The sequence below is a fragment of the Pseudorca crassidens genome, chromosome 2 (genome assembly GCF_039906515.1).
Source record: "Pseudorca crassidens isolate mPseCra1 chromosome 2, mPseCra1.hap1, whole genome shotgun sequence".
NCBI classification, from domain to species: domain Eukaryota; kingdom Metazoa; phylum Chordata; class Mammalia; order Artiodactyla; family Delphinidae; genus Pseudorca; species Pseudorca crassidens.
The window spans coordinates 32,030,422-32,058,169 of record NC_090297.1 but is presented as its reverse complement, the minus strand read 5'-3'; the positions used below and the strand labels follow the sequence as shown (position 1 = coordinate 32,058,169).

General features: G+C 49.9%; 2 protein-coding genes across 3 annotated transcripts in view; one reads left to right on the top strand and one right to left on the bottom strand.

The window, feature by feature from the left end:
* CAP1 (cyclase associated actin cytoskeleton regulatory protein 1) overlaps positions 1 to 27,748 on the bottom strand; it is a 359,457-nt gene that overhangs the window by 214,962 nt on the left and 116,747 nt on the right. The window lies entirely within an intron of this gene.
* The window catches only part of BMP8B (bone morphogenetic protein 8b), a 30,817-nt gene continuing 16,701 nt past the window's right edge, over positions 13,633 to 27,748 (top strand). Inside the window, exon 1 of the mRNA XM_067725649.1 lies at positions 13,633 to 13,969. Within this exon, the coding sequence (XP_067581750.1) occupies positions 13,633 to 13,969 (337 nt within the window). The remainder of the gene's footprint in view (positions 13,970 to 27,748) is intronic.

Here is a 27,748-nt window from a genome sequence, read left to right as displayed (position 1 = left end):
CTAAAGTCTTTATTGAATTTGTTACAATATTGCTTCTGTTTTATGTTTTGTTGTTTTGGCCACAAGGCATGTGGGATCCTAGCTCCCTGACCAGTGGTTGAACCAGCAGCCCCTGCACTGGAAGGTGAAGTCTTAACCACCGGACTGCCAGGGAAGTCACTCGAGCCTTTTTTTTTTTTTTTTTAATTGAAGTGAAGTTGCTGTACAATATTATATAAGTTACAGGTGTACAATATAGTGATTCTCAATTTTTAAAGTTATGCTCCATTTATAGTTATTATAAGACATTGGCTATATTCCCCATTTTGTACAATATATCCTTGTAGCTTATTTTATACCTAATAGTTATATACTTTAATCCCCAATCCCTATCTTGCCCCTCTCCTCACCCCTCTCCTGACTGGTAATCACTAGTTTGTTCTCTGTATCTGTGAGTCTGCATCTTTTTTGTTATATTCACTAGTTTGTTGTATTTTTTAGAGTCCACATATAAGTGATAACATACAGTATTTGTCTCTTTTTTTTTTGGCCACGCCATGTAGATCTTACTTCTCTGACCAGGCATCGAACCCATGCCCCCTGCAATGGAAGCACGGAGCCCTAACCACTGGACTGCCAGGGAAGTCCCCCAGTATTTGTCTTCCTCTGTCTGACTTATTTCACTTAGCATAATGTCCTCCAAGTCCATCCATGTTGCTATAAATGGCAAAATTTTGTTCTTTTTAATGGCTGAGTAGTATTCCATTGTATATATGTACCACATCTTCTTTATCCATTGCTCTGTTGATGGACACTTAGGTTGTTTCCATATCTAGGCAATTGTAAATAATGCTGCTATAACATTGGGGTGCATGTATCTTTTCGAATTCGTGTTTTTGTTTATCTTCAGATATATACCCAGGATTGAATTGCTGGGTCATATGGTAGTTCTATTTTTAGTTTTTTGAGAAGCCTCCATACTGTTTTCCATAGTGCCTGCAAGGGCCCAGAACATTTTGAAGTGAGAAACAAACCAGTCTCATCCTCCTGAGAGTGAATGGGTACATCAGTCTCCTGTGGTCTCCTTGACCTGTCCCACCATCTTTGTGAAAAGCTGCAGAGACTGCTCAGTGTCAGGTAGTTTGGTTTAGCCCAGCAAGGATAGACAGGGGCTCTCAGGGCCCATGGTGGCTGCCTTTCTCAACAATCCAACCCCTCAGCCCTACACATTTTTAAGTGAGTTCAAATCTTCGCATGACTAGGCCATCCTATCAGAAACTTGGATTAGACACCATCAGCAGAATCCCAATCAGCAGTGTGAGGCCAGGCTGCAGTAGTGACCTCATTCGTGCACCCCAGCATCCCTGACTCAGCCAAATGAGTAAGTCCCAGAGGGATCGGTAGGGGTCGTTTCAGATAATCTTTGAGCTTCCTTTCTTGTGCTGTAGGTGCTTGTGCTGCTTAAACTATGGCATTAATTCAAATCTAACAGGAGGTGTGGACAACCATACATGCATACAATCATACCCACTGCAACCACACAAGAGAGCTTAGACTGATCTGTTGACCTGGGACTTGTGTCATCTCTGTGGCTTGATGGCTAAAGTAAAAGGTGGGTCTTTGATTTTTTTTTGGCCACACCATGCGGCTTGTGGGATCCTAGCCCCCCTGCAGTGGAAGTGTGGAGTCCTAACCACTGGACTGCCAGGGAATTCCCGGTGGGTCTTTGATTATGGTCTTTGGAGCATGGTTTCTGTTGACAAGGTACAAGACTCATACTGCTTATATAGAACCAGGAGTCAGTGTATGTTCCCGGTTCCTAGAACTATCCTTTTTATCAGGGACCCAACAAAAGGAATGTGACCCAAGGGGAAGGCAATTGTCAATAACTACAGAGGATGATAGGGAAGCCAGAAAGCAGACCCATCCTTAATGGAAAGACTTTAATGGCTCACTCTCCCCCACGTACAAACATACGCCTCCAAGACCTTTGTGGTGATACAGTGGGGCCAGTTTGGAACCTATACAGGCAGTGGGTTGCAGCATAGCTGAGGAACTCAGGGCCAAGGGCCCAGCACGTTTCGTTGTAGCAAGCCAAAGTGGTTATTTGAACAAAAGTAAAATATACAATGAACTTTAAATTCTCCTAACTTCTTACTGAATCCTGAAACTTGGTCAAAGGATGCTTGCAAAGTTATGTGAGTTGAAGGTAAAAAAAAGATCAACAACCTTAAGCCAACTATTTAAATATGACATTCAAATTAATGACCTTCATGATTTGATTGGTAATAGAGATATTGTATGATACATACAAATTTCACATATCTGAACTGGAGAATATCAGTAGTAAAACTTCTAAAGGGATGCTCTGCTTCATTCACTGTATATATATTTTTCTATACAATTTCAATGATTTGATATACAAATGTAAGACTTCTCATGTTACCGACTCCAGTAAACAACCTGAAATATTTTTTTAAAATCTCACACAGTATTATAATTGTTAGAAGGACTTTGAATATAATCGCTGTTACTTCAGAAGAACTAAGAGCAATTATAACAGAAGAAAAGCTTCAGCCCTATGAATAATATGACTGCTTTTAAGAATAAATTCTCTATTGATTGAGAGGACACGTCACCTACAGATGATCAATTTAGCGGAGAAAGCGTTAGAAGAGTTTAATGTCAAATCATGGCTCAGACAAGAATATCACTTAGCTAGTGACAGCTGCATTATACGAACAATATGCCCGCAACTTCTAAAAACCAATATATGATTTGGAAATCATTAGAAGAATTTTATGGATAGGTTAGCACCTACAATTTGTATCACTTGTTAGACAGTCATATAAGATATAGTTTAGATAAATTAGACAATAAGAGGGACTATTTTTAAATTATTGTTATACATATATATAGACACATATATGTATACATTTTAATGATCATATCCACTTATTAAATATATTGAATATCACCTTTTTACATATGTCATTTCTCAGTGCAGAGATATGTCTATAAAATAAATTCTCAGAAGAGGGATTGCTGGGTCTAAGTGTAAATGTGTTTGAAATTTTGAAGGATACTGTCAAATTGCCCTCTGTAGAGATCGTACTATTTTTGTACTCCCATCAGGAATTTACGAGTACCTATGTCCTCACAGCCTCATCATGTCTGTGTTGATAAACTTTTTGATTTTTTTGTTCTTTTGATAGGTGAGAAATTTTAGCTCAATGTAATTTAAATTTGTACTTTTCTTATTATGCGTGAAGTTGGCATATTTCAATATATTTAAAAGTTGCCTGCATCTCTTTTCTTGTGAACTATGTATCGATGAGAGCCATGTCAAGCATTTTTTTTAAATCCTGAGAGCAATAGGAAGGTGCTGTAGGGTTACCTGTTGGGAATGAACATACCCAGGTTTGCATTTTATAAAGTATTTTTTTAATTAATTAATTTATTTTTGGCTGTGTTGGGTCGTCGTTTCCTTGCGAGGGCTTTCTCTAGTTGCGGCAAGCGGGAACCACTCTTCATCGCGGTGCACAGGCCTCTCACTATCGCGGCCTCTCTTTTTGCGGAGCACAGGCTCCAGACGCACAGGCTCAGTAGTTGTGGCTCACGGGCCCAGTTGCTCCATGGCATGTGGGATCTTCCCAGATCAGGGCTCGAGCCCATGTCCCCTGCATTGGCAGGCAGATTCTCAACCGCTGAGCCACCAGGGAAGCCCCAGATTTGCATTTTAAAACAAGCACCTCTGCAGCTCTCTCCTAATTCTTCTCCCTTCACACTATATCACTTCCCTCCAAAGAATAGTACAAAGTTCCCAGGAATCTGGAGGGATGGAATTCTGTGCACAAAAGGAGTCCTTGGATAGGAGGGAAGGAAGGGAGGAGAAGGCAGCTGTGTGATAGCTTCTATTTTCTCTGTCAAGTAGAACATTAGGTCATCTGCTGAGCATGAGCAGGGTAGAAGGGAAGACAGAAGTCTGAGAACAGTGTATCTAAACAACAAAACATAATAGAAGTGTTTAGCAGCCTTGAGGCTGGTGACAATGAATTTACAGTGTCACTTATATGGCCGGTTGTTTGTGTTCTTCAGCAGTGCTGAGCAGCCTGGATGCAGGCACAAAGGAGATGGGCAGTTAGGTTCATCTAGAGTTTGGAGTTTTGTTAGGTAAGTGCTGAGGGCAATTGTGCTCAGGATGTTTGCAGGAAGTGATTAAAACAATGGAACGTGATTCCAAAAAAAACAACGGAACGTGAAACTTAAGTTGGGTAAAGAGCAAAATAAAAGGCAGATAAGAGTTGATGGATAGGGAGAAATTGGAAGGTTCAGTGGACTGGATATCTTTTTTTTTTTTAATTTTTTGGGGGTTGCTTTTTTGTTTAAAGTTTGTTTATTTATTTATTTATTTTTGGCTGGGTTGGGTCTTCATTGCTGCACACAGGCTTTCTCTAGTTGCGGCGACCGGGAGCTACTCTTCGTTGCGGTGCGCAGGCTTCTCATCACTGTGGCTTCTCTTGTTGCGAAGCACGGGCTAGGTGCACAGGCTTCAGTAGTTGTGGTGCATGGGCTTCAGTAGTTGTGGCACACGGCCTCAGTAGTTGTGGCTTGTGGGCTCTAGAGCACAGGCTCAGTAGTTGTGGTGCACGGGTTTAGTTGTTCTGCGGCATGTGGGATCTTCCTGGACCAGGGCTTGAACCTGTATCCCCTGCATTGGTAGACAGATTCCCAACCACTGTGCCACCAAGGAAGTCCCAAAAGATACCATTTAAACCATTTTTAGGTGTACGGTTCAGTGGCATTAAGTGTATTCATAATGTTTTCCAACCATCACTGCCAACCATCTCCAGAACTTTTTCAGCATCCCACAGTGAAACTCCATACCCATTAAAAAAATAACTCCTGGGACTTCCCTGGTGGCACAGTGGTTAAGAATCCGCCTGCCAATGCAGGGGACACGGGTTCGAGCCCTGGCCCAGGAAGACCCCACATGCCGCGGAGAAACTAAACCCATGTACCACAACGACTGAGCCTGTGCTCTAGAGCCCACGAGCCACAACTACTGAGCCTGCGAGCCACAACTACTGAAGCCCACGCACCTAGAGCCCGTGCTCAGCAACAAGAGAAGCCACCGTGATGAGAAGCCCACACACTGCAACAAAGAGTAGCCCCTGCTCGCTGCAACTAGAGAAAGACTGTGTGCAGCAACAAAGACCCAAGGCAGCCAAAAATAAATAAATAAATAAATAAATTAGTTAATTAACTTAAAAAAAACAGAAAAACTCCCCTCTCCCCCACCTCCTGGAAACCACTATTTTACTTTCTGTCTCTATGAGTTTGACTACTCTAGATATCTCATATAAGTGGAATCATAATATCTGTCCTTTTGTGCCTAGCTTTAATTAAGCATAAGGTCTTCAAGGTTTGTCCATGTTGTAGCATGTGTCAGAATTTCCTTCCCACACAAGAGGGAAGAGATATGGGAATGTATGTATATGTATAACTGATTCACTTTGTTATAAAGCAGAAACTAACACACCATTGTAAAGCAATTATAATCCAATAAAGATGTAAAAAAAAAATGTAAACATTACTATTAAAAATAATAATGTCTACATTATCGTTATTATAATGTAATATAATACATTACACTATAATAATACTGTCTCTGTCTCAACAGAGACACCCTGACAAGATTCAAAGTTTTCAAACATCATACAACTTAAACACGTGTATCTCATTGCCAGACCACACCATCTATAGTATACTGTCAGTTAATGTATTTATCTTACTATATTTTCACCTTTTCCTTTTATAATTTTGAGACTAAACTATAGAAATGCTATAAACTGACCATTAAATTATTTTTGTTATACTTAAAAAAAAAAAAAGAATTTCCTTCCCTTTAAAGGCTGAATAATAGTCTATTGTATGTATACTCCACAGTTTGTCTATTCATCTGTTGATGGGCATTTGAATTGTTTCCACATTTTGGTTACTGTGAATAACGTGAACATTGGTGTACAAATATTTATTCAACTCACGACTTTCGATTTTTGGGATATATATCCAGTAGTGAAACTCCTGGATCATATGGTATTTCTATGTTTAGTTTTTTGAGAAACTTCCTTACTGTCTTCTGCATTGGCTGCACCATTTAACATTCTTGCTGGCGATACACAAGGGTTCCAATTTCTCCACATCCTCACCAACAGTTGTTATTTTCTGTTTTTTTGATAATAGCCATTCTAATGGATGTAAGGTGGTATCTCATTGTGGTTTTGATTTTCATTTCCCTAATGATTAGTAATGTTGAACATCTTCTCATGTGCTTATTGGCCATCTATACATCTTCTTTGGAAAAATGTCTATTTAAGTCCCTTGCCCATTTCTAAATTGGTTGTTTGTTTTATTGTTGCTGAGTTTTAGGAGTTCTTTATTATTCTGGATATTAATTCCTTGTCAGATATATGATTTGCAAATATTTTTTTACATTCTGTGGGTTGCCTTTTATCCCTTTACTCTATTGATAGTGTCCTTTGATGCACAAAAGTTTTAAATTTTGTTAATGTCCAAAAGTCCAATTGATCTATTTTTTCTTTTGTTGTCTGTGGGTTTGTTGTCATCTTGATAACTTGCTGCACAGCTTGCGGGATCTTAGTTCCCCAAGCAGGGATGGAACCCGGGCCACTGCAGTGAAAGCTCCGAGTCCTATCCACTGGACCGCCAGGGAATTCCCATCATCTTGATAACTTTTAACTGCATTTCTAACCATTCTAACCTCCAATATGGAGGTCCCTCTCTATATAGGGTTCAATCAATATTCCCCTTCAGTTGGGCTATTCATAAAAAAGAGATCCCCTGAATTGGGAAGGTTTGTGTGCTTTTCTCAGGCAGCCCAAGTTGATGGAGGTCCTGCTGTTTTCAGGCCAGTTTATGGACACTTTGCTGGCCGTGGTCAACTGGTTGTACAAGGTGGAGCCGAAGCTGGCTTGAGGACCAGCCTGTGCACGGGGATCTCAACCTCATCATGAACCTCACAGATGCCCATAAGGTGAGGGATGAGATCTGGGCTGCGTGCAGGGCAAAGCTGTTGGGTCCTCCCCCTGTATGTGCCTTCGGCTCAGGGTACCCTCCTAGGGGAGAAAGGAAGTCTCAAAATGTCTGTATCTCTGCTTGTCAGAGAGGCAGCTCCCTGCTCTGTGTGTTTAAACAAACTGTTGCCAGGGTTCTGCATCAGCCACAAAGAATTTACCGAAATTGGTTTGATTCAGATTTGGCGATATGTAAACGTCACTTTGAGAGGTTTCCCCCACCTCCACCCCCATCCCCAATCCAATCATCCATTGGTGTCATTTGGGTCACAAAATGGATTTAATTTCAGGTGGAAAGACACCCATTTCCACTGACTCCCAAAATAAACGTGAGGACTTTTTAACCACTTTGGAACCACACTCATCAATATTTAGTGTAGCCTGAGCCTGTCATGTTCAGGTGCATAATACCCTCCTGTTTCATTAGGATGGATTCTGATGAAGTGACACTTTTATCATTATTTCTGCTAACATTCTTTATCTTGAAGTCTAGTGTCTACTTGATATTAACACAGTCCCTCTAGCCTTCTTACTTTTTTATTTGCATGATATATTTCTTCCATCCACTTACTTCCAACCCGTGTTTTGTATTTACAGTGCATCTTTCATAGACAGATTATCATCTGTTCTTGCTTTTTTTTTCTCCCTTAACTCATCTGACAATCTCTGACTTTTAATTGAAGCATTTAGTCCATTAACGGGAGGTGACCTTACCCACTGGCTGGAGATTCCCCATGAAGACAAGACTGTCTCCTTATGTCTATATGTTTATTCTTGCCATGTAATCACACCTTCGGAGCATGATGGACTGGATTTTCCCAGCATCCTGGATGCAGTCAGGAAGGTGAGTGACGCACCTCTGAAGCCTCTCATTGGCCATTTAATGAGGCATTATAGTGCGCCTACACCAAGGCAGCCTGTGGGTCTGACATGATCACGAGATAGGAGCTCAGGACAGGATCCTGTGATCGTATTCGTATCTGTGATAGGTCCTCAGATCACAAAGTGCAAAGATTACATGTATTGGTGGTAACATCGGATAATCTCCACTCCTGTAGTATCTCTTATGGGAAACTTGTCCCTGCTCTTTTATTATTTATTTATTTAGGTTGCCTGGTGCAGCTTGCGGGATCTCAGTTCTCTGACCAGGGATTGAACCCAGGCCATGGCAGTGAAAGCCAGGAATCCTAATCACTAGGCCACCAAGCTACTCCCTGTGCTTTTTTTTTTTTTTAATTTAATTAATTAATTTATTTTTGGCTCCGTCGGGTCTTCGTTGCTGTGCGCCGGCTTTCTCTAGTTGCGGCGAGCAGGGGCTACTCTTCATTGGGCTGCGTGGGCTTCTCATCGCGGTGGTTTCTCTTGTTGCGAGTGCGGGCTCTAGGTGCACAGGCTTCTGTAGTTGTGACACGTGGGCTCAGTAGTTGTGGCTCACGGGCTCTAGAGCACAGGCTCAGTAGTTGCGGCGCCCGGGCTTAGTTGCTCCGTGGCATGTGGGATCTTCTTGGGCCAGGGCTCGAACCCGTGTCCCCTGCATTGGCAGGCGATTCTTAACCACTGCGCCACCAGGAAAGCCCCTCCGTCTGCTCTTTTAAATTGCTGTCTCTTTTTCATATTCTATATAGAGTAGGTCTTGGCGATCATGAATTTAACCTTGTGGTTTCAGTAATGAAAGTTCATGGATTTGCATTTGTGGTTGGCGTGCAAGAAAGCCAGGCACACAGCAAGAGAGGAAGGCTTACTGGACACCGACACCCACATTCCAACACAGCTTTGTTCTGTTCATTGCTCCCACGCAATAGTGAGCAAGTCTTAGTGGAAGGATTCATGAAGGTTGGAGGCTACTCTTTTGTCAGAGACTAGTAAATTCACAGATATTTATTGAAATCTTAAATATGAGCCTGGGACTTCCCTGGTGGCGCAGTGGTTAAGAATCCGCCTGCCAGTGCAGGAGACACTGGTTCGAGCCCTGGTCCCGGAGGATCCCACATGCCACGGAGCAACTAATCCCGTGCGCCACAACTACTGAACCTGCACTCTAGAGCCCACAAGCCACAGCTACTGAGCCCACGTGCCACAACCACTGAAGCCCGCACACCCAGAGCCCGTGCTCTGCAACAAGAGAAGCCACTGCAATGAGAAGCCCGCGCACCGCAATGAACAGTAGACCCCGCTCACCACAACTAGAGAAAGCCCCTGTGCAGCAACGAAGACCCAATGCAGCCAAAAATAAAATAAATAAATAAGTTTGAAAAAAAGAAGAAGTAGGTAGGACGGAGTAGTCGGGAGAAAGGGGAGAGGCAGGAGAGCGGGGGTCCTGGAAGCCGAGGGAGGAGAGTGTTTCAAGAAGAAAACAGTCAGTAATTCCCCTACGTGCAAATGACAGTGGTAGAGAGGTGTTTTTACCTGCCAAATTGGCAGAGACTTATTTATTTACATATTTAACAATAACACCTAGTGTCGCCAAGGGTGAAAGAAAATGGGCACCCTCGTACTATTTGGGCAGCAGATAATACGTAGCAAAAACCTTAAAAACTGTGTATGCTCTTTGACCCAAATATTCCATTTCTAGAAATTTATCCTAAAGAAATCACCATGGGTGAGCACAGATTATTTAAGATTGTAACAGCAATGTGCATAATATTAAAAAAAACATATTATTCAATCATGTATACTTGGTTAAATGTTATGAGTCATATGATGAAAAAATACCATGAAGCCAAAAAAAAAAAAACACATGAGAAATAATCAACGGCATGGTGAAATATTGCAATATATTGTAAGTCAGTAGAGCAAGTGTGATCCTGTTTGTTTTTTTTGCATTAAAAATGTACAGATGGGGCTTCCCTGGTGGCGCAGTGGTTGAGAGTCCGCCTGCCGATGCAGGGGACACGGGTTCGTGCCCCGGTCCGGGAAGATCCCACATGCCGCGGAGCGGCTGGGCCCGTGAGCCATGGCCGCTGAGCCTGCATGTCCGGAGCCTGTGCTCTGCCACGGGAGAGGTCACAACGGTGAGAGGCCCGCGTACCGCAAAACAAACAAACAAACAAACAAACAAAATGTACAGATGTGTTTAAGAAAAATACACCAAATATTACCAGTGATTATCTCTTGAACATGGGTTTGGTGATTTTTGTTATTTTTTTAATCTTTCTGTATTTTCAAAAGTTTCTGCAATAAGCAACCTGTTTTCGTAATCAGGAAAAAAAGTTTTTTTAGTGCTTTGAATAGTGTAATAATAATACATTAATAATAGTGGCAATAACAATAGCTAACATGTATTGAGTGCTTCCCGTGTGCCAGTCACTGTGCTAAGTGCTCTGTGTACATTCTCATGTAATTCCCATCACAGTCCTACAATCATGAGCCTCGCTGGTAGGTGAGAGACAACCTGAGAGAGGTTCAGTAACTTGCCCAAGGTCACAGAGTTGCCAGGTGGCTGGGGAAGCCCTTGTTTGACACTACTTTCTCCAAGAAACCTTCCTCATTTCAGTTCCCCTCCAGTTCAGGAGTTCCAGGATCACCTGTCCCCACTTCCTCTGTCTTTCCAGGCACTTTGCCGGCCCCTCTGTCAGAGCGCATTCTGCTTTTGGAAAAGATTGTATGTTCACCTGATGGCCACCCCTGTTAGAGTGGGGGCCTCTTGGGGGCGGGGAGCTGATCCGCTTCATCTCTGGCTTGGAGCACAGCACAGAGCGCCCCTGTGGTTGTTGCTAAACTGAATTGTGGGGTGATGCCCTTTGGACTGGCTATAACCTGCTGTTTAGGTTTATGGGAATGTGAGCCTGTTGTTTAAAGATCACAGTTATTTCCACTCATCTGAAATTGAGATAAATGATCTCAGCTATTACAAGAATACTGGTACTGGGCTGCTTGCAGTCTTGCTGGGAGGCCAGCATTGTACAGTACACAACCAGAGAATTACAGGCTCGATCTGAGACCCCCCAGTGATGTGGTGTGGACTCAAAGGGGAATGCAGAGGGATGCCCAGGGACATAGACAGGGACAGTGAAAGGGGCAGGAGATTCAGAGACCCTGACAAAGTGTGACAAGGGGACACCCCTTTGACTTGGCCCCCTGCCTCTGCATGCAGTCACCAAGCCCTGTGGATTCAGCTGCCTAAACAGCCTTCTCCTCTGCCTTCCACCCATTGCTACTGTCTTCCTTCCTGCCCTCCTATTACTGTACCTGCCCTGGGTCCTGACTCCAGTCTCCCTCCTTCCTACCTGGAGTCCCTTCTGCATCCAGGCTCTGGTCTTGTCTTGGGCACTTTCTATTTTTTTTTTTTTTTTTTTTTTTGCGTTACGCGGGCCTCTCACTGTTGTGGCCTCTCCCGTTGCAGAGCACAGGCTCCGGACGCGCAGGCTCAGGGGCCATGGCTCACGGGCCCAGCCGCTCCGCGGCACATGGGATCTTCCCGGACCGGGGCACGAACCCGCGTCCCCTGCATTGGCAAGCGGACTCTCAACCATTGCGCCACCAGGGAAGCCCTTGGGCACTTTCAATGGCTTATCTCCATTATCCTTATGATAAAGTTCAGCATTCTTATCTCGCCTTACACGTGGTGTGTGTGGAAATCTATCTGTTGGGTAAGACAGACTAGGCGTTGTTGCTAAGGCAACAGCAGATGATTATTTAAGGATTTATTTGATACTTAAATTTATAAGTGATCTTGGAAAAACGTGAATTTTATTGGACATAATTTTAAAGTTTAATCTTGAATTTACATTAGGGCACCATTATGGTCAGGGGCCAAGAGCCCGCTTCTAGCCTTCCAAGGCCCTTTGTAGTCTGTCCCTTTTCAGTGCCTCCAGCCTCACCCTCACCTGGCCATTTGCCCCCCAGGCTCTCCAGCCTCCACTGAACAGCTCACCTGCATGTGCCCACCTGCTGCAGCCCAGTTCCAGTGTTGTGTGACCTGAGGAAAGTCCCTTAACCCTTGTGTGCCTCAGCCTCCTCATCTGTTAAATGAGGTGGGGGAGGGGCGGCTAGGTATCTACCCTATGACAACGTGTGAGCATGAAGAAATGGTACAGAACACGGATGGCACATGGACAGTGCTCACTGTCACCTGCCACTGTTACGCTCCTTGGAGTCTCGGCCTTCGCACAAGCTATTTCCTCTGCCTGGAGCATTCTCCTCCCACTGACCTTTCCTTCAACCCAACCAATTCCTTCCGGCCTTCAGAGCTCAGTCTAAGTGTCTCTTCCAATCAGCGCGGCGCCTTAACCATCAACGAATAAATGCGGTGAGAAGGTGCCTAGGGAAGAGCAGGGTGTGCAGAACGGGACTAGTCAATGGAGGAGTTTCCGTGAGGAGCCTTCTCTCGCAAGCCGCTGAGGGCCGTGACAATTCAGATGCGCAAAGGCTCAGGAAGGGCACCAGAGCTCCTTGACCGGCGGGAGGCGGGAAGCGGGTGCGCGTATCCCGCGCGCGGCTGGACCGGCACCGGGGTCCGAAGGGCGCCCAGCCAGACCTAGTGGTGGCAGTACGGCTGCTGGAGCTGCCGGGGCGGCCCGCCGGAGGCGCCAGCCGGGAGCGCGCGGAAGCCAGGCGGGTGGGCGCGCCAGGAGCAGTGACGGAGCCGGCGTCAGGTGTCCAGGAAAGAGCTCCCAAAGGCGCACGCAAGGGGACTGCGGAGAAGGCACCAAGAGGCCGGCGAGGAGCTGCGGTGGCCGGGAACCCGGGCCCGGCTGCTGGCAGAGGGATGCGCCCCACTCTCGGGCCTGACTGTCACCCACCTGAGGCGTTTCGGGTCCTCGGGCGGCACTCCGCGCACCAGGTGAGGCTGCAAGGTCACTCTGCGGGCCGGACGGAGAGTTGGGATCCAGCTCTGGAAGGGCGATCAAGGACACGCCCCGCTGGAGCGCAGGGTCTGGTCTCCCCGAACCGCACCGCTACCCTGGATCCCCCGGCTGAGTCCCCGCGGCCGCCCGACAGCGTGGCCAGCGGCGGGAAGGGAGCCCAGGACGACCGCGAGGCCCCCGACGGCGGGACTGCGGACTCCTCGCCAGTCCCGCCCGCCACCCACAAGTGGGTAGTATCTCGGGGGCATCAGCGCCCGCCCCCCAGCGCCCCTTCCTGGGGCTTCTGTTCCCCGGCCTTGGCCCCGCCCCTGTGCCCCATTGGTCGGGTCCGGAGGGGGCGGGACCCGACGGCTGCAAGTTGGACTGAGAGAGGCCACCTCGGCCCGAGGCTCGCAGCACAGACTAAGGGTCCGCGCCTCCCGGAACCCGGCGGGAGCTCGCCCTCCGCCTCCGAGCTGAGCTGCCTCGGCAGCAGCCGGACTGTCTGGCGCGGCGGCACAGACAGACTAGCCGACGGTCCCCGGTCCCTGGAGGAGCCCTTGCCCGAGGAGGTGCTGCCGCATCCGACTACTCGGAGCCGCGACAGGCGCCACGGGCCGGGCGCTCTAGGGACCGCGTTGCGTTCGCGGGCGACGCCCGCCCCGTCCCGCCGGCCCCAAGCCCGGCTCGCTGCTCGCCGTCGGGGCGGCCCCAGCCCCGGGCCCGGCCGGGAGCGGATGCGCGCGCGGTGAGGCCGCCCGGGTCCCGCCATGGCCGCGCGCCCCGGGCCGCTCTGGCTGCTGGGCCTGGCGCTGTGCGCGCTGAGCGGCGGCGGCGCCTCTGGCCCGCGCCCCTCGCCCGGCTGCCCGCAACGGCGCCTGGGCCCGCGCGAGCGCCGCTACCTGCAGCGCGAGATCCTGGCGGTGCTCGGGCTGCCCGGGCGGCCCCGGCCCCGCGCGCCGCCCGCCGCCGCCCGGCTGCCCGCGTCCGCGCCGCTCTTCATGCTGGACGTGTATCGCGCCATGGCCAGCGACGACGACGAGGACGGCGGGACCCCCGAGCGGCGCCTGGGCCGCGCCGACCTGGTCATGAGCTTCGTCAACATGGGTGAGAGCGGGCCCGGGGTGGGCGGCGGCGACCCCGCGAGAAGGCACGTGGGGGACGGCTGGCCGAGGGGCCCCTCGGAGGCTGGGCGCGGGCTGCAGGGGCGTGTGCGCCACCTCGGGCAGGGCGAGCGCCCTGCTGGGAACGGGGAATCCCCTTGTCGTGGACAAGGTACCGCGGGAGGGTAAACCGCCCGGGTCAGGGCAGCGAAGTCTCAGGGGGTTGGGGGTCGGTGAGCTGCCGATCCGTCAGGGACAGATGAGGAATGTGAGTCCCAGAGGCGTACATTCACCCGCAGCCAAACACATCTGATGGTAAGATTCATGTAGTGTCGAGTGGACGCGGGCAGTGCCAGGAAGACAGTCTGGTCCTGGGAAGGGAGGCAGATGAGTAAACAGAGGCTGTGATGCTGTCACGTTGATAGGGGCAGTACTGAAGAGAGGGACAAAGTTCAGCGTGGAAAACCCTGGTCACATCATCAAAGCACCAGAGTAGAGATGAGGACCCAGCTGTTCTGAGTCCACAGCAGCCTCTTCCCTGGGCCACGTGGGGGTGGGGTGCTGCTGCGGGGTGGGACGGTGGAGAAGGAGTAGACTCTGAGCTCAGCGGGGCAGGGACTGTGGTCTTGTCACCCTGGGCTCACACCCGGGACTTGGCTTGTCATGGAATGAGTGTCCAGGCCATTGAATGACCTGATGGGCAGCTTGGACCCTCTTTGTTCTCCCACGTAAAGCCCAGCTTTTCCTCTCTGCAGAAATTATACTCCAAATCGTGGAGCCATTTACCCTTAAAGTTCTCAAAGATAACGTTTTCCATTACTAAACTCTCTTTAATCTACATTCATGAACATATGTCCCCCACCTGCTTTGCCTCCTGTCTGTGGCCAGTGAGGGGCAGGAGTCTGAGCTGAGGCAGACACTAGGCTGGACCTGGGGACCCAAGGACTACAGCTCAGCCCCAGGTGGGGAGAGCTGTGGGACCCAGAGCAGGGAGAGGACCCTTGCCATGGTCACCAGCCTCCCTTCACCTACAGCACCGCTCTTAACCCTCCCAACAACCCTGTTAGCGACATGATATTCATCCCCATCTCCCAGATGAGGACAGTGAGGTTCAGAGAGGCAGTGTCTTGCTCAGGACAATGTGGCCTCTATGTGGCCAAGCCAGGACAGGCCCAGGTTGTTTGGCCCTCCATCCAGTGCTCAAGGAGGTGACGTTTCTGTGTCAGGAGGGCAGGCTTTCAAGGTGGAGAGAGCTTTCAGAGGGATTTCGGCAGAGAAACCCAGGGGTCAGAGTGACAGTAAGTTTTGTGGGTCTTCAGCCATTTGCCTCAAGGAGGCCCGTCCCCCCCAAACCAGAGCTCGTGATGGGCTCAGGTGGGGGAGCGAGCAGCAGGAGGCAGCCGTTAACCTCTGCGGAGAGCCCAGTGCCAGGCACAGGACTTGGGCTGGCGGGTTCTAGATGCCACCTTCCTGGTTAGAGGGCAGGGGTGGGGACTTGGGACAGAGGCGACCACATGTGGAACTGAGGCTGGAGCGCCGTGCTGGGGGCAAGCTGACCCCGGGCTCAGGACCAAGAAGAGCTGTGGATGCAGTCACCCTGAGAATGCCTCCAGGGGAGCCGTCCATCTGAGTGAGTCACCGCCTAGCCCATGTCCCTCTTCCCCCAGCATCCCCTGGGGCAAGGGGTGCACAGCCCTGGTGGGAGCTGCTGCTGTGAGTCGAGCAGCACCCTGAGCTCAGGAGGAGCTGGTTGCCCTCCAGCTTCTGCTCTGTGACCTTAGGGAAGTCCCTTGCCCTCTCTGAGCCTCAGATCTCTGCTTGTAAAATGGGGCTCCTCAGAGTTGTTGTGTGATAGGTTGATAGAGGGGGAGGGGCAGAAAGTCAGCCCCCTTTTTAGGGTGAACCTGGCCCTGGTCAGTGCTGATACCAGACCCTCCCAGCTGCCGCTCAGCCTTGGTGTGGTTGTGATAGAAATGTCCCCACATGTCTTATAGACATGTGAAACCCAGAAACAGATTTTTAAAGTCAGCCAAAGGTGTTTCTATCTGTTTTTGAATAAAAACTAGCATTTGAAGTTCCATAGTCCTATAAATACTCATTTCACCCATGCAGCAACTTGGGAAGCTGTTTTACCAGCCTCATTTCATGGACTCAGAGAGGTTAAATAACCAACCCAGGGTCACACAGCACATCCATGGCATCATCCAGGCTGTGGATTCCAAATCGCAGTTTCTTCCCACACCACCTCTGTGTGTTTCATGAAGATCTAAAGCCTCTGACACTGTGGATTAACAAGCAGATCTTTGTTCAGTGGAAGCCTGGCCTGTGGGCAGTCCAGCCAGCTGTCTGAGGGCCTTCTTTATTCTCGTGTACTAATCGCACTAGTAAAACTCCTTCAGTTCGAGTAGATTTAACTGGTAATTACCTAGGCTGATGTGGGGGATGGAACCTACCAGGATTGTTTCCTCCTTTGGAGGCCCCGGCTCCAGGCCCCTGAAGGTCAGCGGCCCCTGAACCACCGTGGAGTCTAACAGCAGTCGCTGTGGCATCAGCGCCCACGCCGAGGCTCCCACACCTGTTGGCTCCAGCTCCACCTCTGCTATTGGCCTCATCAGCTCCTGAGAAGCCAGCCGGGCCTGGTGCTTGCCGGGCCCCTGACCGTCAGTGGCACCTGTAGGACCCAGAGGCCTGGGCCTGCCGTCCAGGGGTCAGGCCTCTGCTTTTGAGCAGATGCTTTAGGAGCCGTGTCGTGACTGACAGGGCCTGTGTTGGGGGCCAGGGCTGCGGTCAGAGCTGGGCCCTGCCTGGCCTGCCTGTCGATCTCTGCCTGTGGACTCTTGGCTCCCCTTGGCCAGGACACAGTGACGGGGCCAGTGCCCTCGAGGAGCAGACGGAGCCTGTCCCTGGTGCCGCCTGAGCTCAGGGGAGGAGGCCCTGATCTGGGAGGCAGCGCCCAGGTTCTTGTCCCTCCTGGGCCTGCCGTGGACTCCTGCACGTCCCGAGCCACATCCCTTCCCTTCTCTGGGCCTCTGCTTTCCTGTCCAGTCCACAGCGATGGTGTCAGAAAAAAGAGGTGCCTCCCAGCCCCGGCCCTGTGGCTCCTCGGAGGCAGCTTCTCACACCACCACCCATCCCGCCGCCCAGCTCGGTGTGACTGGCTGGACCCCCGAGGGCCTCAGCCGGCCCAGCCAGCCCTGAGGGAGGAATGAGGCAGCAGAGACCACCTCTGCATGTTCTTGCTGAGCCCTTCTCCGCCTCCTCTCCTTGGAGCACCAGGTGCCCATGCTCTAGAGTGAGAAACTGAGGCACAAAGAGCACTGCAGGCAGAAGTGTAGCCAGAACTGGATGGGCCGTCTTCACTTTGGTCCTGACCCTTCCCTGGACTGGACTGATTCACTCCCGTGATCCTGGGTGGCTGAGGACAGGGGTGGGGATGAGCTGAGGCTGTTGGATTCGGGAGACGCAGGGCTCAGTGCGAGCGAGGGACCTGGCCCGGGTCCTGCTCAGCCCCCTGACCTTCCCCTCCGTGAGCCCCAGGGTCACTTTCTTTGGTTCTTTAGTAGGCAATTCTTGCATATTTTCCTGAATTCACTCCACAAATTGTCATGTAGTACCTGCTCTGTGCCAGGCTCCCTTCTAGTTCCTGGAATATAACAGGGAATGAAACTAAGTCTCCCCTTGTGGAGCTGACCTTCCAGTGAGAGAGAGAGACAGATAACTGTACATCAGCCACAAGGTGATTTTCACGTGGTCTTGACAGTGACGCCTCTCTCTGGAAACCGGGAGCGGATGGACAGTGGGAGGGCAGGCAGGACTGGGCTGGGGGTTCTGGGCTGGGGGTTCTGGCCTGGGACTCAACAGAATTTGCATCTTGACTCCACCCACTACTCTCAGTGTGATCTGGATTTTCAGTCCACCTCTAGGAACCTCAGTCATCTCCTCTGTAAAATGGAGATACTCATGGTACCCACCCTAGGGGCTGTTCAGGGATTGTGTGAGATGACACCCAGTGATGACCACATGCCCAGAACCTCCATGTCTGTCCTTTCATTTCATCTCACATTTACTGTCACATCTTTCTTTAAAAAGAGGAAAGTGAGGGGGCTTCCCTGGTGGCACAGTGATTGAGAGTCCGCCTGCCAATGCAGGAGACACGGGTTCATGGCCCGGTCCGGGAAGATCCCACATGCCGCAGAGCTGCTGGGCCCGTGAGCCATGGCCGCTGGGCCTGCGCGTCCGGAGCCTGTGCTCTGCAACGGGAGAGGCCACAGCAGTGAGAGGCCCGCGTACCGCAAAAAAAAATAAAAATAAAAAGAGGACAGTGAGGTTCAGGGTAGTTTGGTGGTTTTCCCAAGGCACACAGCAGGTTGTCTCCCTGCCTGCACATCCTTTGCTCTTGTCCTACACAGAAGCTGCCTCTCCCCCTGGCCCAGGGCCCATCATTAGGTGCAGTACGTGCTGCTGAATTGGACTGTATTAAATGTGAGCATGTGTTGTAAACTAGGAACGTGATTATCTTTGTTTTGGGATTTATAGAACTGATGCATATTCATTGTAGAAAATTCATACCGTATAGATTCATTATAGAATTTCATGATAGAAAATTCAGACCATATGTCTAGAAACATATAATATGGAAGCTCCTAGTAATCCTCTGTCTACCTCAGGGAGAACCAATGTTTAGTCCTTTAGCTTCGCCCTTCCCCAGCAACCAGCCCTGATATTTTATCAATTTGTGTTATTCTTTTTTACAAAGTGGAATCTAAATGCCCACTGTTTTGCCATTTTGTCTTTCACTTAACAATAAATCCTTTATCCGTCTTGAAAGTGACTATTAAGTGACCACATTATTTTTCTTTTTATCTGTCTACCTTTTATTCATTTATTTTTATTTCAACTTTATTGAAGTATAATTGACATATAAAATTGTAAGTTATTTAAAGTGTACATCAGGATGATTTACTATACATATACATGTAACATTCCCCCCATCTAGTTAATTAACACATTCATCACTTCACATATGTATTCTTTTTTGTGTGTGAGAACATTTAATTTCTACTCTTTTAGCAAATTTCAAAATTATATAATAATGTTATCAACTATAGTCGCCACGTTTGACATTAGCTCCTCAGACCTTATTCAACTTACGGCTGAAAGTTTGTACCCTGTTACCAACCTCTCCCTATTTCCCCTACCCCCAGCTCCTGGCAACCACTTTTCTACTCTTCTGACTTTTTAACTTTTTAAAATCCACATATAAGTGATATCATGAAGTATTTGTCTTTCTCTGGCTTACTTCACTTAGCGTAATACCTTCAAGTTTCATCCACGTTGTCGTAAATGGAAGGATTTCCTTCTTTCTCATAGTTGAATAGCATTCCCTTGTGTGTGTGTGTGTGTGTGTGTGTGTGTGCACGCGCGCGCACGCGCCTTATCTTCTTTATCTATTCATCTGTAGATGGACACTGAGGTTATTTCCACGTCTCAGCTGTTGTGAATAATGCTGCAATGAACATGGGAGTGCAGATATCTTTTTTTAAATTAACATATAATTGACATATAATATTATATCAGTTTCAGGTGTGCAACGTAATGATTCAATACTTGTACATATTGCAAAGTGACCACTACCGTACCTACACTTTTTTCTCTTTGATATCCTGTTTTTATTTCCTTTGGATATATATCCAGAAGTGGGATTGCCGGATCATATGGTGGTTCTATTTTTAATTTTTTGAGGAACCTCCATATTATTTTCCATAGTGGCTGCACCAATTTACATTTCCACTAACAGTGCACAAGAGTTCCCGTTTTCCCACATTCTCACAAATACTTGTTATCACTTGTCTTTTTTTTTTTTTTTTTGCAGTACGCGGGCCTCTCACTGTTGTGGCCTCTCCCGTTGCGGAGCACAGGCTCCGGATGCGCAGGCCCAGCGGCCATGGCTCACAGGCCCAGCCGCTCCGCGGCATGTGGGATCTTCCCGGACTGGGGCACGAACCCGCGTCCCCCGCATCGGCAGGCGGACTCTCAACCACTGCACCACCAGGGAAGCCCCGCTTGTCTTTTTGATAATAGCCATTCTAACAAGTGTGAGGTGATAGCTCATTGTGGTTTTGGTTTGCATTTCCCTGATGATTAGTGATGTTGAGCACCTTTTCACGTACCTGCTGGACATTTGTATGTCTTCTTCGGAAAAATGTCTATTCAGTTCCTCTGCTCATTTAAAAAATTGGATTGTTTGTTTTTTTGCTATTGAGTTGTGTGTGTTCTTTATATATTTTGGATATTAACCCCTTATCAGAAATGTGGTTTGCAAATATTTTCTCCCATTCAGTAGGTTGCCTTTTCATTTTGTTGATGGTTTCCAAAGGTATTTCTCTGTCCAAGAGTTGACGGTGGGTCTCTTTTCTCCAAAACTCTGTTTGGCCACCAGAATGGTGTGCCCTGTGAATCCCTGATGCCTGGCTACTCCTCCCCGCCCCCATCTTCTCAGTCTTTTCTCACCCTTCTGAGATAAATGACTACTATTGCCCCTAGGTGACAGGGGAGAAGTCTAGTCTCAAAGAGTATAAGTGACTGGCCCAAGGTCCTGGGTGCCCAGATCCAAAGGAGCAGATATGAAAACTGGGTCACAGCAGTGAGGAAGGTTGGCCTTGGAGGTGGGAGAGCACAGTGGGGAAGACCAGGTTTTAATTCAGGGTCTGCTACTTGAGATCTGTGAGATTTTGAACAGGTTGCTTGAAGTCTCAGCATCTCAGTTTCCTCATCTTTAAAATCAGGATAATAGTACCTGTACCATAGTGCAATGGTTATACAGGTTAAGGCATTGAAAAACTTAGCAAGTGCCTGGCACCGCTCAGTAAACAGTAGCCAGAATTATGCGGAAGAGCCTGCTGTGTTTGTCTACCCTCCCGCCCCCATCATTTACTTGGGGACCTGGAGCCGAGTGGTAAGAACACGGTTCCAGGATCAGATCCCCATTCTGCCACTCGTTTTTAGTGGATGCTGCGGTGCTCCCCAGATATTGTCTTTGGGACTGCGTCACTTGTTGCACCAGCTGCTTGGAGGGTGGGCTGCTGACGGCTGGGTCCTTCTCTCGACATCAGTCCACCAGCTTCTTGCTCAAGGTTGGGCACCCTCCTTGAGGGCACCCCACATCCTGGCTTATTGGGGTATAAATGCCCAGCCCCCTTGCCTCAAGGAGGGACAACTGTGAAGGGCCATCAGCCCAGAGCTCCCCGTGCAGATGGGATGGGCTGGCCCTTTTGTGATCGCGTCAGCTGTTCAACTGTGCCCACTCCTGCTTGTTCCCTGCAAGAACACTCTCCACTAAACCTACCCACTCAGCCTGTTGCCCAGGAAGTCTGACCTAAGATATATTTATATGACTTTTGTGTAAGTTATTTACTGCTGTGTGCCTCAGGTTCCTCATCTGTAAAATGGGAGCGATAATAGTTCCTGCCTCCTAGGATGGCTATGAGCATTAAATGACTTACTCTATGTAAAGGGCTCAAACAGTGCCTGGTAAATGCTCAGTAAATGTTAGCCTGGTTTGATTGTTTGTTTGTTTTTAGCCCAAGTCCAGCTGGTCAGTGACAAGACCAGAAGTAAAACCCAGTTATTTCCTTTAACTGCTGGCTCTGCCCCCTGAGCCGCAGCCGTTCCTTCAGAACAGTCTAGGGCTCTGAATACAGGAAGGGTTCTGGGGAAGCCAAAGGCTGCAAGACCCAGGTATGGAGAAGGTTGGATCCTTCAGTCTGAGGTCATTGCTTCACAAACACTCCTGGGAACCTACTGTGTGCTGTTGCCCTCCCTGGTTATCTTGGTGCCCACTCCAAAGCACGAGCCCCAGCCCAAGATCCGCTCATTACAGTGGGAAAGATAGGCCCACAGACAACTCGATGTAAATGATTGCAAAGTGGGAGAAATGGCCATTCCCCCACTCAGATACGAGCATGAAGGTTCAGTGCTGCAGAAGACAGACCAGGTCGCTCTCTCATTTGTGGGGGATGAACAAGGCCAGAAGAGGGGGAGGAATGAATGGCCTCCTGGCTGGGGGACAGAGAAGGCTTTGAAGGAGGTGGCATTGTGCTGGACCTTGAAAGAAGGGTAGAACTTAGTCAGAAGCGGGTGAAAGGAGAAGGTGTCCAGGCAGAGGGGAGGCATGGAGGTGAAAAAGCTCTCAGCCTGTTCTTGGAACTCCAGTTCCTCAAGTGAAAATCCACTCATGGCTTCTCCTGATTGGGATCCTTCTGCGTGTTCCTTCTTGCCAGCCTGGCACTCGGCGTTTGACATTCTAGTCCAGCAGGACCCTGCGGTGTTCCCTTGACATGTCCCCAATCTGATGAGGCTGTGGATGGGGAGAAAGAATGTAGACTTTGGAGACAGACACACCTAGACTCTCATCCCACCTTGGGGGCTTCTGGGTGTGGTCTTGTGCAAATCAGTTAACTTCCTTGGTCTTCGGTGTTCTCAGCTATAAAATGGGGTGAAGAATGCCTCTTTCACAGGGTTGCCGTGGTTGCCAGCCTCCAGTATGGTTCTCAATGATCCCTGCCTCCTGGTTTTCACACCCTTATGTCCTCCCACACTGGGCCAGCGCTGGTCTATGTGACCAATAGGATGTGACAATAGGGATGCTGTGTCACTTCCAAGATTAGGTTATAAAAACACTGCAGCTTCCGTCTTGGGTTCTACCTGCCACCCCCAAGATGACTCATTCTGAGGAAAGGTCGTGTCGTAAGAGGTCCACATGAGGAGTCATCTACCCTCAGCCACAAGTGTGAGCTTAGAAGTGGGTCTGTTCATCCCAGTCAAGTCTCCAGAGACCACAGCCCCACCTGACAGCTTGACTGTCACCTCATGAGAGACCCTGAGACAGAGCCACCCAGCTAAGCACCTGGATTCCTGACCCTCAGAAACCATGTGAAATAGTAAGTGTTGGTTGTTTTCAGCTGCTATATTTGGGGTAATTTGTTACCCAGCAATAGATAACTAACACAGTTAGGTAAACATTAACAAAAATGGCCTGTGTGACGTGCCCAGGGTGGTGCCTGGCATACAGTTCAGTGCTCAAAAAATGGGAGCTGACACATTATTTCCCACCTCCGTGCTTTGCCTCGGTTACTTTACTCCATTTCTGCTTGTCAGAATTCTTCCACCACTCTCAACTATGTTTCCTAGAAAAGTGTTCTCTGACCACTCCTCCCCAAGGCACCTCCACGAGCGCCCTCCACCTCGATCATCTGTATTTCTCTTAGGAATGGAGTTGCTTTCTGCCTGTCTGATTCGGGGGCGCATCTAGTCCGTTTTTCTCCTACCCACCCCCCGGCCCTACTAAGAAACTATGAACAACCTCAGAACGGCGACCAAATCTGACTCTGGGCCTGGACGGGTGGCACATAAGCAGGGCCAGCCTCCCATCTTTTTTTTTTATTATTGCTTTTTTTTTTTATAATTTGGCCATGCCACACGGCATGTGGGATCTTAGTTCCCTGACCAGGGATGGAACCGACGCCCTCTGCATTGGAAGCACAGAGTCTTAACCACTGGGCCGCCAGGGAGGTCCCTCCAGCCTCCCCATCTTTGTAGATCACCCTGTCCCTCCCCTGGGACCCGAGTCCCTGCAGGGCCCTGCCTGGAGAACGGTGGCCTCAGCAGGCCACCTCTCAGGCGCCTGTTGATGGAAGAATCTTGTGGAGAGGTGATTCCCCCATACCAGTATCGCCACCCAGAAAGTCCAGGGCCACTCATTTTATATGGGCTCCAAGTCTGCAAGTCCACGTGAAGGGCCCCTAACCTGACACGTGACCCCAGCAAGTCTCTGCCCCTCTGGGCCTCAGTTTCCCATCTAGGCAGGGTTGCCACGAAGGCCTTTCCAGCTCCCACAAAAGAATGTGTCCCCCACCCTCCCTGCCCACTGATGGGGCTCCTCCAGGGCTGAGGCACAGGGCGGGAGGACACCCGCCACTCCTCACGGGCACCCATTCCCCACGGGAGAGAGGGGATGTGTCACCGTGACCACGTCTTTCTGGAAAGCCCCACAGTTCAGGTTTTTCCTGGGTTTGAACTGGAGGAACCGCATCCTTCTTGCTCACATCTCCTTGGATCTATGTTTGGCCTTGGCGGGCTTGATGTGGTGCAGTGGGCAGGTTGTTCCCTTTTAATTTGGGCTCTGAAGCCAGCCGAGGCCTGGACCAGTAATTATAAGCACAGAGCCATTTATGGAAACAGCTCTTGAAAAAGTCAGTAATGAGAACTGACTAAAAATACCCCCAGAAGTGAAGCGGGGGGCCTGCTCTGGGCAGCGCTGAGATTCCTGGGCGGGAGGAAGCCCTGAAGGGGCAGAACCGGGGGGTGATGGATTCTGCAGCTCACTCGGGACCCGCACGGGCCGCGGAGACCCGGGTGTTTCCTTAGGTCTGAGGGGCCCCTCGGCCTTGTTACCGGCAGGACCAGCCCGACGGGCCCAGCCCATCCGCCTTCGGGGCCCCGAGGGAGCCTGTCCTCCACCTCGGGGGCCGGGCCGTGAATGGAGGCGAGTCCCACAGTAAAGTGAGAACATGGGTGGCTTGGGTTGGAAACCCTCGGTGACGTGGAAGCCACTCCCAGACCAGCAGGACGCCCCAGCCCAGGGCTGCGCTGCTGGACGCTGAGCCGCTGTCCTGGGGACCAGGAGCCCTTGGGATGAGGGGCCAGGCGTCCCCTCTCTGGGCCCCCGGGACACGAGGGGCTGGACGAGCAGACTGCTGAGGCCTCCTGTTTCCACCCCACGTTGTTCAGTCTGTGTCCTCAAAGTGGTCACCGTCCAGAGGGCAGATGAACCAGGGATGGGGACCCCCGGGACAGGGACAGGGAGAGCCCGGCAGGCTGATGTGTGTGGGCTCAGAGGCGGGCAAGGGGGCTTTCACAGCTGGACCGAGAAGAAAATAGCCTTTATCCTTGGTGGGATGGGGCAACCCCGGAGAGAGCGGCTTCGGGGAGGGACTCCAGGGGGAGGGTGTTTGCACCAGAGGACCCAGGAGGCCGTGAGGATGGGCAGGGCCAGCCTGTGTGGGTGAGGGGCGGAGGCTGGACAGCAGAGCCAAGCGTAAGACCCTCCCATGGGCCCTGAGGGGCTGGGGAAGGGTTTGAGGGCAGGAAGGACTGTCAGGTCAGAAGATGCCATTCTCTTAATAGCCACACTGGACTGGAGGAAGGGGGTGTCTTTTGAAGTCTTACTTTCTGGTCAGGAACAAGACAGATTTAGGTTGTCCGGGTGACTCTGCATTTTGTCGAGGCACAAAAATAGCCAAAGCCGATGAGGGTGTTGGGCGGGTGGCATCTGGAGCCTGAGCTGTGGGTGCAGGGCCTCAGACATGGTGGTGGAGGCCGCCTCCTCCTGTGGGCCCTCCCCTCATCCGCGGGTCTGGAGCTGGTTTATCGGGCTGGAGGCGAAGGCCGAGGGTCCAGTGAGCACTCCCTGGTGAATCGTGACTGTGTATTGTTCTGGGGGCTGCATTAAGGCGATCCAGAAAGTAAATTAATTGGCTGCTGCTTCTCCAGACAGAAAAGCTGGTTCAGTGATTGAACACTTTGGGCAGCTTTTTATAATTTTGTGGAAAATAAACATGGCAAGGTGCCTATGGAGCCAGACATACCTTTGTCTGCTCCCTGTGCCCAATGAAGTGCATTGTGCCTGTCTTTTCATATCTTTGCCAGTGTGTCTTTGGGAATCTTGGGTCAAAGGATAAATTCATAGGTAATTTTGCCAGGGTATTGCAAAAGGATGTTGCCAAATTCCTCTCCAGGGTATCCCTACCAGCACCATGTGAGAATACGCACATCTGCGCTTACCTATTTCCTTCTCGCAGGCCATACTGAGCACCCAAGGACAAGCCCCCCTACCCCTTCCAGTCCTCTTGAAACCATAATGCTCTGTATTTTACTTACAATAGAAATGGCATCCCCTATTTTATTTGTCTTGTTTGTTTCTCTTCTGTCTCCCCCGTTAGACTGTAAACACTGTGAATGCGCTGTCTTGTTCTGTCTGTTCACTGCTGTGCTCCCAGTCAGAACAGACGCTTACATACCGTAAGAACCTGATAAATTCGTTTATAAATTGAACTTGATAAATTAATGAATGAATAAATGAATGATGAGTACACTCATTTAGAAAACAATCACTCAAAATCTCCCCTTCCCCTCCACCCCATGGCCTTGCAGTTGCTGACATGGCCTTCGAGGGTATCTCATCTTGGCTCAAAGTTGGGAGATTGCAAGTCAGGCTCATCCCAAACTCCTGTTGAACAGCCATCCCTCCCAGTCCATTGCCTGACTATTTACAAAGTCCTTTCGTGGACTTGTGAGGAAAGCTGGGTGTCTCCTCCTTCCCAGTTCACACAGGAGAAGACCAGGCCCAGAGGGGATTTCCACACCTGGTTAGTGCAGGGACAGGCCTGCAGTGAGGCCCTGACCACTGGCCAGAACCCTCCAGGATGCCCTAAGCTGCCTCTCTGGCTAAAACAGGCTCGGTCTGCACAGTTAACAAGGGGGAAATAGAGGTGCCAGAAAATGCTTTCCCAGAACACCAGCTTTTGGGAACTCTCTCTCCTAACTCAAAGCCACAGGCACTGAAAAACCTGCAACTCCACAGGGGGCCTCGCCCTCCCCTCCCCACTGACTGTCAGATAAAGGAGTCACTCTCTTTACTCAGTTCCACACTCAGCATATTTCACCAATTTCTGATGAAAATCATTTTCCTAAAACTGTCCCGCCTCTAGTGCTTGCCTGGACCTGCTGGGGTGGGCAGTTTCCTGTGCTGGATCTGTTGCGGGGGTGAGGGGGTGGTGGGCTTCGATTTCACAAACCCACCGGATGGAAGTTTGGAACTGGGGTCAACCCAGGTGAACAGGGCTCTCTTGACCCAGCACACGCGGGCCCCCAGCTCAGCAAGGGAGGGAGGCTACAGAGTCTGGTGCCTGCGGGAGCTGGCAGGTTTGTGGTTGTTCCCTCAGTCCTGGATACAACATGAATGAGTCAGTGTCAGGCCTGCAGACAGAGGTTCCCAGTGACCCACCAAGGGTCACCCACTGTGCCTTAGGGGCAGATATATAAGAATGCTTTGAGAGGGGTCAGGTTCAGGGCATGGCTGAGTGACCCCTCCTTATTCTCAGGGCCAACAGCCTGGACCTATTTCATCCTGCAGATCAGGGATGCTTACACAGTCACGTAACCGAGGTGGTCTCTGCAGTTACCGAATCCACAGAAATTGTCCCCAAAGCTCTGTGTGGGAGTGTGTAGGGAGGAGGGGACTCGTGTGGTGATATTCATGGCGAGCATCACTCGGCAAAGGTCCAGAACACTGCCCTCCGTGCCCTGCCTGTATGGGAGGACCCGGATCCTCCTATGACACGCTGCCCCTGGAACAGCCTGGCTCGTGGCTGGGCATTTACTGCGGGCCCAGCACCCTGTCAGACAATGGAGGTTCTATTTCCTCTCCTCCCTGGTCAGGGGATGAAACGCCCATCTCCTGCCCAAACATGTGTCCACTGGCCCCGCCCAGCACAGCTGTTTGCCCATCCATCACCGGGCCAGGTCTCCACCGCAAGGACAGGAAGTGCTCCCACATCCGCCTCTGCCACCAGCCTGGTGACTTGTGGTCTCTGAGTCCAGTAGCCAGAGAGAGAATTTTTAAAAAGACTCACAGACATGTAATTAAAATCTCAGTGTTGGTTTTGGGGGAAGGCTCTGGGAGGCTCCCGCCCCTGCTTTGCGGAAACACAGATTTTTAGTGTTT